At 42.2% G+C, this 8,758-nt stretch overlaps 2 protein-coding genes across 2 annotated transcripts; one reads left to right on the top strand and one right to left on the bottom strand.

The window, feature by feature from the left end:
• The first annotated feature begins 2,015 nt into the window (after nucleotides 1–2,015).
• aqp7 (aquaporin 7) lies at nucleotides 2,016–5,476 on the top strand. Its single transcript, XM_030091309.1, has 6 exons — nucleotides 2,016–2,355; nucleotides 3,335–3,461; nucleotides 3,553–3,690; nucleotides 3,770–3,888; nucleotides 4,034–4,251; nucleotides 4,448–5,476. The coding sequence occupies exons 1-6, from the start codon at nucleotides 2,218–2,220 to the stop codon at nucleotides 4,623–4,625; spliced, it is 918 nt and encodes a 305-aa protein (XP_029947169.1). The 5' UTR covers nucleotides 2,016–2,217; the 3' UTR covers nucleotides 4,626–5,476.
• A 43-nt stretch (nucleotides 5,477–5,519) lies between these two features.
• Nucleotides 5,520–8,758, bottom strand: tpgs2 (tubulin polyglutamylase complex subunit 2). Its single transcript, XM_030091310.1, has 7 exons — nucleotides 8,607–8,758; nucleotides 8,430–8,509; nucleotides 8,262–8,349; nucleotides 7,724–7,864; nucleotides 7,411–7,524; nucleotides 7,162–7,325; nucleotides 5,520–6,482 (listed from the first exon to the last, which is right to left on the bottom strand). The coding sequence occupies exons 1-7, from the start codon at nucleotides 8,680–8,682 to the stop codon at nucleotides 6,264–6,266; spliced, it is 882 nt and encodes a 293-aa protein (XP_029947170.1). The 5' UTR covers nucleotides 8,683–8,758; the 3' UTR covers nucleotides 5,520–6,263.

The raw sequence follows: 8,758 nt of genomic DNA on the forward strand, positions 1-8,758 counted from the left end.
ATTTGCATTCTTCAACTCAGAATGAATATTTAAAAATAAAAGCTATTTTAATGGCTCTCTGATGGATCACTCAAATCAAAAACTGGCAAACAAGTTGTACTTGCATTGACATAATGTGCAAATTGTATGTAGTGCGTCATATATCACTGTTTTCTTCTCCACAGTGAGTAATTGTAGCAAAATGTGCATGTTAGGCAAACTAGGAAATGCAAGCAAGACATATTTAGGAGATTGTACAGTATATTTGGCAAGGTTTGTTGGGTGGGGTCTTTTCAGTGTCACTGTAAGAAAAAACAATTAAAAAATAAACTTTACCAAGTTTGAATTGATGTGATGATGACCAAAGATAAATGGATCATTAAAATGATTGCAATTAAAAATGTCAAGAAGCATTTCTCAGGAGTCATTTTTAGGACGTCATATTAGTTGGACACAACTATCTGCTAAAGAAAAAAGACGTGTTTTAAAGTTATGCATTAGAGGAGGATTAAACAAGACACATTTTAACTTGCAGTATTGTTTTATAAATCTCTCTTTGCTGAGGGCCAACATGAGCCTCTGGGTGGCACCAGAGGAACAGTTTCTAAGCTTTATTGCTTGACTGAGTGGTGAAAATCAGACTCGGAAGGATAAAACCTTTTTATTACAGCACTTTTATAGACACTGCAGATGAATGGAGGTGGTGTCTACACTAGTGAAGCAAATATCCAGGAGTCTTTAGATCCTCATATTCTTCCCCTGTGGTCAAGCTCAGCGTGGCAGAAGAGCCTCAGATGGCAGACTGGCTATTATTCCAATTGTAAGATTGGTGAAGTGGTGAAAATGAATATGTAAATCTAGTCACCAGATTTCAGGTTTCTGATAGTTTGTGATAGGCTGAACACACAGGGCTAAGAGGCACACAGTTCACAGTTCACTCACTCACTCAGTTCTTAACTGAATCATGAGGTAAGTCTGACCACCATGAGTCAAAGGAAAGCGGCGGCCACAGAGAGGTCATGAAAATTCCCACAGAAAGAATTCCTAACCTCTACAACGATGAAATCCACAGAGAAATGTTTTCTGTTGTGAAGTTGCAGCTTTTGAACATGAGGATACTTTTTTCCCATGATTGTCTGAGGTATTAGATTATTATCATTATACTTCGAAATAATAGTATGAAGTATAGACAGTACAGTATTTGAGTGGCTTTGTCATTGGTATGGTATTTATTGCAATTTGGCCAATTAGAGGGAAGGGTCATTGTCATGGGCCAGGAAAAACTGAACTTTTTTGAGAAAAAAAATAATCCTTTTTTCTATTTTTATTTACAATAAACTACAGCAATGAAATGGAAGAAGCAGCGGTAGTTGTCTTTCAATGTGTGAATGTGTACACTCCATTTAAATAGAGGAAGACTAAGAAAATAAAACAATTCTCAAGTAAATAACTTAAGTTGTGTGAAGGGAAATGTTTGGGGTCTGGCCTTGGTCATCACATTCTTTATAAATCAGTATGAATTACAGTATTAACAGTTCGAGTTTGAGTGAACGCTTTACTCTATATTATCTATTGATTGTCTAAATATAAGTTATCACCCAGGATCCTAAAGCCCTTTAACATCCCACCACAACACAGCTGAACCCCTCTGAGGGATTGTGTGTGCTATCCACCTTATTAAAATAGCCGAGGAAGCATATTTTCTTGGTATTCTTTATCACTCTACACAACTTTCAAAGACATGAAGAATCAATGCAAAGACATCTAGATGTAATTCACATCTACATGTCAAATAAAGCACTTTAATTTCAAACTTGAAGCAGAGTTTTGTGTAAATTTTAATGTTTCTACTCAAAGAATCCCTTTCACAAATCTGTTTTCTTTCCTTTCTCCTCATTGGTTGAGCAGTTTAGGACAAGCTGCTCTATTGGAGGACGGGTCTGACCATGTGTGCTTCAGTATGGAAAGAGGGAGGGTATAGTGAAAGCTGTGAACTGTGGGCATGTGTGACAGAGGGGCAGAGGGATCAACAGACAGGAACGCACATAGACAGCGTGTCCAAAGGATAGGGAACGCTTTGGGGGAAGAGGAAAAACAGCCAATAAGGGACTTGTTTGTGGACTACTGTGTGGGATGGGAAACACCCCATGAAGTCCTTCTGGGTGACTGACCTCCAGTGAACTTTAAATTTATTAGTTGGAGAAGAAGGCAAAACAGAAGCAGCAGCGTGGAGAGGACATGAAGGACCCGGCACAGTCAGTGGAACAAGGGGGCTCTCAGCGGAGAGGGGGGAGTACAACTCGACCCAGAGTTTGGCTAAAGAATCAATGTGTTCGTTTGGGACTTGCCGAAACCCTTTGCACTTTTGTCATGATGGTAAGAATACTCACACTGAAGCTTTTTGAGTTGCTTTTTTTGAGTTACTTCATGGGGAAAACTTCACTTTTTACTTTGAAAAGTTTTGCTTGCTTATCTCTGTTACAACCATTAATTATTAATGCCAGGCTCTGTGCTCTGATAACACCCACCCACACACACACACACACACACACACACACACACACACACACACACACACACACACACATACACAGATACACAGAATCTAATCACATGACTGGAGTTGGTGGCTGGTGATTGGTGGGTTTTAGGGGGTGAACCAGGAAATCTAGTGTTACTAGAGGAACGGTCAGGCAGTGTACCGCATGGAGAGGGTGACTAAAGTCACTTTATGTCTCAGCTGCTACAATAAGCTGACACTAAGAATCCATGCAAGAAGTACACACAGTGAATACACCCTGAATACGTCACAGTGACAACTACAGTCAGCATACAGGCATAGTGAAATCCATGAAATCCATGGCTTGATTGTGTTGTTTGTAACTTAAAGATCAGAATTACTCTAAACCAGGCTACATGTGACTTTTTTTTTTTTAAAGAGGCACCACACTTTTCCTGCTTCCCGAACAAACAGCAACGTCAGCTAATTTTTGGCTTTCCTCAGACCACAACCACCTTTCACCGAGTTAAAAGTTCAATAAAGTTCAATGTGTCAGTTCTCTGTTTATCCTAGATGTTTTCAGCACATACCACTGTAACTATTTCACTTTTAATCTCAGCTCTCTGAATGATTCACTGAATTTAAAGGGATATAATGTAATCTTAATGAAAAGCCTCTGTTGTTACTTGATGTGATGAAGTTGATTTAAGCATTCAGTCTGTCTCAGGACAGAGTCAGTCCAGAGTCATTTTGTCCACCCTTTCATTTTCTTTTTTTGTGTGTCAGATTTAAAGATGGTGTTGTGTTACTTGCAGTACCTTGTCTCAATAAATTCTGTTCCCTCTGTCAATGCAGGCATTTGGCCTGGGGTCTGTGGCCCAGGTCGTGACTGGACGGGGAGAATTTGGAGAGTACCTCAGCATCAACATTGGTTTTGCACTGGGCGTCGCTATGGGGGTTCATGTTGGGGGGAACGTCTCAGGTGTGAGAGCAGACCGCACCAACGAGAATTCAAGAAAAGTTTTCCAATGGTGCCTTAGCCGAGACGCTCACCACACTTTTCGTTTCACCAGGGGCTCATATGAATGCCGCAGTTTCGATCGCAATGTGTGTGTTTGGCCGATTGTCTTGGAGGATGTTGCCGCTGTACATATTCTCACAGTTCATAGGGTCATTTCTGGCTGCAGGAACCATCTACGGCATCTATTATGGTAAGGATTCACTTCCACATAAATTAAAAACACACAGACGATCATGTGCCTGAGTATCCGTTAATGTTTTCATGTGTAGAGGCTATTCATACGTACTGTGGAGGAAACCTGACTGTTACTGGAGTAAGGGCCACGGCTGGTATCTTTGCCACCTATCCTGCGCCGTACCTCTCCCTGATGGGTGGATTTGTGGACCAGGTAGCTATAAACCCAGATTAAAGACTTACAAATCGCTGACTAAATCATTGGACGCGTTCGGCTCGGACCCTTTTCTTTGTCGTTGTTGTTCTACGCACACAGCTGTCTCCTTTGTGCATCCATGCGTGTGTTGTGCGTGTGCCAGGTGTTTGGCACGGCGATGCTGCTGCTGTGCCTGATGGCTCTATCGGACCAGAGGAACAAGCCGCCTGCTCCGGGCAGCGAGCCAGCCCTGGTGGGTCTGCTGGTGCTGCTCATTGGCATTTCTCTGGGCAGCAATAGCGGCTATCCCATCAACCCCACTCGAGACATTGCACCCAGGGTCTTCACTGCCATCGCAGGCTGGGGAACCGATGTATTCCGGTATGCAGGACAGATGTTTCGTTTTGTGTGTGTGAGTGTGTGTGTGTGTGTGTGTGTGTGTGTGTGTGTGTGTGTGTGTGGGCGGGGGGGGGGGGTGTTGTTGTTGCAAAGACAGTCATGGGGAAATAAAACATGAAACAAAAAAACAAAACACTTATTGCGTGTGTAACAGCTTTGCTTTTTTTGTGTTGCATAGGGCTGGAAATGGGTGGTGGTGGGTGCCTCTAGTTGCTCCATCTATTGGAGGAGTCCTGGGAGCCGGGGTGTACAAGGTCCTGGTGGAGCTGCACCATCCACCAGTGTCTGAGGAGGAGCGGCCGCTGGCAGGGGAGGAGTCCGTGCCTCTTGATAAACTGCAAAACTTGTGTGCGTGACGTATTAGCTACGCGAACAGCTAAGTCCAGCTGTGTGTAGCTGAACCATTCCTCACTGACGAAGGGTTAAAAAGACCAAAACTTCAATAAGGTGGCCCATATAAAATCTTAAACTCAACTTTAATTTATTCATATAATCGAGTCTGCAAAACATTTAAAATATGCACTTGTAGACATTATAAATGAGCATACTGATCTTTGCAGTTATAAATTAAATTCAAACAAAACTAGCAGTTTCATTTGTGAAAGATGAACAAAGCCATACTCGTTGCCCTACATTCTGTGTTTATATTATGGGGGCAACAGCAAGTAATGTAATATTATAAATTACCATAAATACTTTTCATTACAACAATCAACAGGGGACTACTTACATGATCATGGAAACTAAAGTGCACGTACAGAAAACTACCCCTGTACATTGGATTTAAAAAATAGGCATTATTCTGAAAATAAAACAAACAGTAGGGGCTGCCTCCGCACAGCTTGAAAGAGCAGCGTAACTGACAATAATTTCCACAAACGTCTTTTCACCAGTCCAGCACACAGGAGCCCGAACATAAAACAGTGTATATGTGTCCTTCCAAGCTCCGAAGTGCTTCAAGCAAAAGCTCGGTGCAGGATGCTTCACCAGAACATCTCGCATTTTGATCAAGTGCAGCTCATGTAAAAAGATGCTGGAATAAATCTAGCTCAAAGTACTTCACTGATATGAATTACTGAGAGGACAGTGGAACAGTGTGTCTAGACTCGTAACATGTGTTTATTCACATTTAGTAGGTTTACATTAAATGAGTGAGGCACTGCAGTGAGAAACTCAGTGGGATTTGGCTTTGCGGCCTTAGAAAATGTAGTAATTCATGCATCAGTCTTACACATGCCATGTAATGTTTGAACGTGACGCTCGGGGACATCAGTTTAAAGCTTCGACCGATGTGCCAGCAGCATGTTCAGTGGATCATCACATGGTCACTTCATTTTCTGTGTTAGGCTGACATTACTGTTCCGTGGTCACACAGACAAAACCTATAGCAATGCATTTTTTTTTCCACCCATTAAAAGTTTACAGTTATGACGTCGATGTGTTTAAATGCATTTGAAAATGAGAAGCAAATCAATAACTGCATTGACAGGCTCGAAGTCTTCCTGTTGAGGACAGCAATGCTGCACTTAGAAACTACTCGTCAGTATTATCTGTGGTATTATTGCACATATGATTATTTTTATGAATTGTCTGCTTTGAATTGTCTTCATCTGGAGGTGTCACTTTTGACAGCTGTATTAAAAGATTGGTGCTGTTGCCGAAACAACTGCTTGATGAGTCTCAGTCGTATTTTCTAATTACTAAAATTACTAAAAACATGCTTAGGTCTTTAAGTTAGCAGCTTTTTTTTTTGTAAACCAATCAAAAATGAAAATAGATTTTTTTTTTTTTTGTTCCATGCTGTTTGCACCATGTTGACACCGCTAACTGAACCAGCTGTAAACCATGGGTCTGTATTTCTTTACTCATGCAAAGGGACCACATGTTGTGCAGCGCTGCTATCAGCCCCTATGTATCCCAGGAAAAACCTGCACAATGCTCTTCTACATCCATGTTGGTCAAGCAGGCATCAAAGCAGCCTGATGGAAACACTCTCATCGCTTTACCCCAGTCTGTCTTCCGGCGCTGCCTTGGCCCTTGGCCGTTCCCGTCGAGCTGCACTGAGCTGATTGCTTCTTTTTTGGGGCCGGCACTTTAGCTTTGCCTTTGAAGGCCTTGGTGGGATCCAGCTTGTTGATGTAGGGATCCCCAGCAGGATCTGCTGGGCTGGGGTCACAGCTGAAGGTCAGCGGCTGGTAGAGGAATGCCCACTGCTGCAAAGAGGAAGACGGATTGTTAGAAAGGTCTGCTGATCAGAAGAAAGAAGAAATCTGTCTGATGATGTGTGTGGCAAGCAATAAGCATCCACGCAGCAGAAACACGCGGTTGTAGCGCTCTTGCTTAATTTGTGACTGCAAAGAGGTTTAGTAGGCATGAATGTGAGGATGTGTAGTTCGTCGTCATGCTGTGTTTTGGTTTTTGTCAGGCGAATCGACAGTAGACCCATGCAAACTAACTTCTCCTGAGTAAATAAACAACTTTCATCATGGTGAGGGTAAAAAAAAAAAAAAAAAAAAAAAATCATCCTCTATTCCTGAAGTATTTTACACGACTGAGCACTTCTAAAACAAGAATACCGGATGATCAAAGCTACTAATTTAACCAGGAAATACCATATGTCGAAAAATTAAGTGATAAATCTATGTCATATATTTTGTATTTTTCAACCGATTTATAATACAGCTAGTTACACACCAATTACAACTGATATATCCATAAAATTACCTTCATTCTCCCTGAACTAGTAAAAGCAACATGTTATTGGTTGTAAGAAATTGGTTGTGTTTGCAATTAATGAAGACAGTGGAAGACAGCTGCGTGTCTGCTCTCCAAGAAGAACCAAAAGATAGATGATAGATGTATTTTACATTTCACAGTCTTTAATGTTGTTACCTTAGCCTGGGGGCTTGGGCCATATGGTGTGAAGACATACTGCCACTCAGGCAGACCCAGGTGGGTGATCATCAGTCGGTAGTAGGACGTAAATGTTGCCGTCAGGAAATGCCAGCACAATGAGCGATCCAGGAACCAGATTTCACTCTGCTGGGCTACCACACCTGGAAAATACCAAGATTAACATTTAGCATCAACACTGACAAGGGTTAGGTTAAGAATGAAAATATCAGACTATAAACAGAACACCTGGAGTGCAGTTTTTGTAGACTAGACACACTTTCCCATTCCCACCACAAGAATCCAGCTCGAAGATGCGGCTCCGGGCATCGAAATGGGGCGCGGCGCGCGCAGGCTCTGGCCCTGACAGATAACATTTATGAATCTCAAATAAATATTTAGAGTTCATTTAACAACTCATTCATTAGTCTGCTTTCTGCTCAACTGGGCACATGTAAACAAACATAATTGAACTTGACATCCTGTAATTGTAGAGTTAAGCCACATGAGGATCTGACTAGACTGGGTGAGGTTTTTTTTTTTTTTTTTTTCTGCTGTTTACCTTTCTCTGTGCTGCTCTCCTCCCAGTCCAGGTCAGCCAGAGAGGGGGCATTTGGGAGAGAGAAGAGCGAAACTGGTTGTAGCAGAGGGCCCAGCCTGGCCACACTGTTAATCATCATGCATCCCAAGGGAACACACTCGTCTGGAAAACATGTGCGCCAACATAGTTAGAAGAAAGAAAGCATACTTTATTAATCCCCCATGGTGAAATTACTTCTCTGCATTTAACCAGCTTATTGATAGGTAACAGGAGGAGCAAGTGGTGAGGTTCAAACCTGCAAACGTCTGAACAAAAACTCTTTGATGAGTCTTGAAAAGTATAATTTTATCTTAGAACTTGGGGGGTCGGTGGGAGGGGCAGGGTGTGAGTGAACAGCAGCAAGAGAAATCTGGGGATCAGATCGTAAGTGTGAAGGAGACAACTCAGAAATAGTGCATTGGGGTAACAGCAGTTGTAGACTTCATACAGAGACCTACATTTTGACATATAACGTCACCATTCTATTAGTTTTACAGTACTGACCCACCAGGACACCCACCATCCAGTTTAACACTCCATGTTAGTGTGAATCCATCAGTGGTAAGATAGAAATCTCGAAGGTCCTCAGGTAAAATACACGTGTTTTTCTGTGGAGTAAGCAAAACAAATGCATGCCATAACAATGTCATTTCAGATCCACATTTGCTACAAGGAGACATGGTTGCACCTGCTCCCATGTCAGCAGACTCCTCTTCTCTGCAGGATCCCTCTCTGCAAAACGGACGTCCACCACACCGGGCATGCTCTCTGGACCAACAAGAACAAAATACATTAAGATCCTGAATACATCTTTTTATTACTAGCTAGCCAAACCTTCAACATGTGCAAATACCATAATACACACCGAGGATTCGGGTAATGCCGAGCGTTAGTCTCTCAGCAACACCCTTAAACGCAAACATCTCTTTGGTCTCTTCCATTGTCGATATATCAGCTTGCACAGAACGCCAGATTAACGTTCAGCACAGAATATATATATGTATCTGCCCCGCAGAA

Source organism: Salarias fasciatus, chromosome 5 (assembly GCF_902148845.1).
Source record: "Salarias fasciatus chromosome 5, fSalaFa1.1, whole genome shotgun sequence".
NCBI lineage: Eukaryota > Metazoa > Chordata > Actinopteri > Blenniiformes > Blenniidae > Salarias > Salarias fasciatus.

What these genes read in the sequence shown, in the direction of transcription:
- aqp7 (XM_030091309.1), top strand. Translation starts at nt 2,218, where the DNA reads ATGAAGGACCCGGCACAGTCAGTGGAACAAGGGGGCTCTCAGCGGAGA. An exon ending in TGTTGGGGGGAACGTCTCAG is followed by an intron (nt 3,462 to 3,552) that starts GTGTGAGAGCAG and finishes TCGTTTCACCAG; the next exon opens with GGGCTCATATGAATGCCGCA. An exon ending in TGGGGAACCGATGTATTCCG is followed by an intron (nt 4,252 to 4,447) that starts GTATGCAGGACA and finishes TGTGTTGCATAG; the next exon opens with GGCTGGAAATGGGTGGTGGT.
- tpgs2 (XM_030091310.1), bottom strand. Translation starts at nt 8,682, where the DNA reads ATGGAAGAGACCAAAGAGATGTTTGCGTTTAAGGGTGTTGCTGAGAGA. An exon ending in GTCTGCTGACATGGGAGCAG is followed by an intron (nt 8,350 to 8,429) that starts GTGCAACCATGT and finishes CTTACTCCACAG; the next exon opens with AAAAACACGTGTATTTTACC. An exon ending in ATGGAGTGTTAAACTGGATG is followed by an intron (nt 7,865 to 8,261) that starts GTGGGTGTCCTG and finishes CATGTTTTCCAG; the next exon opens with ACGAGTGTGTTCCCTTGGGA.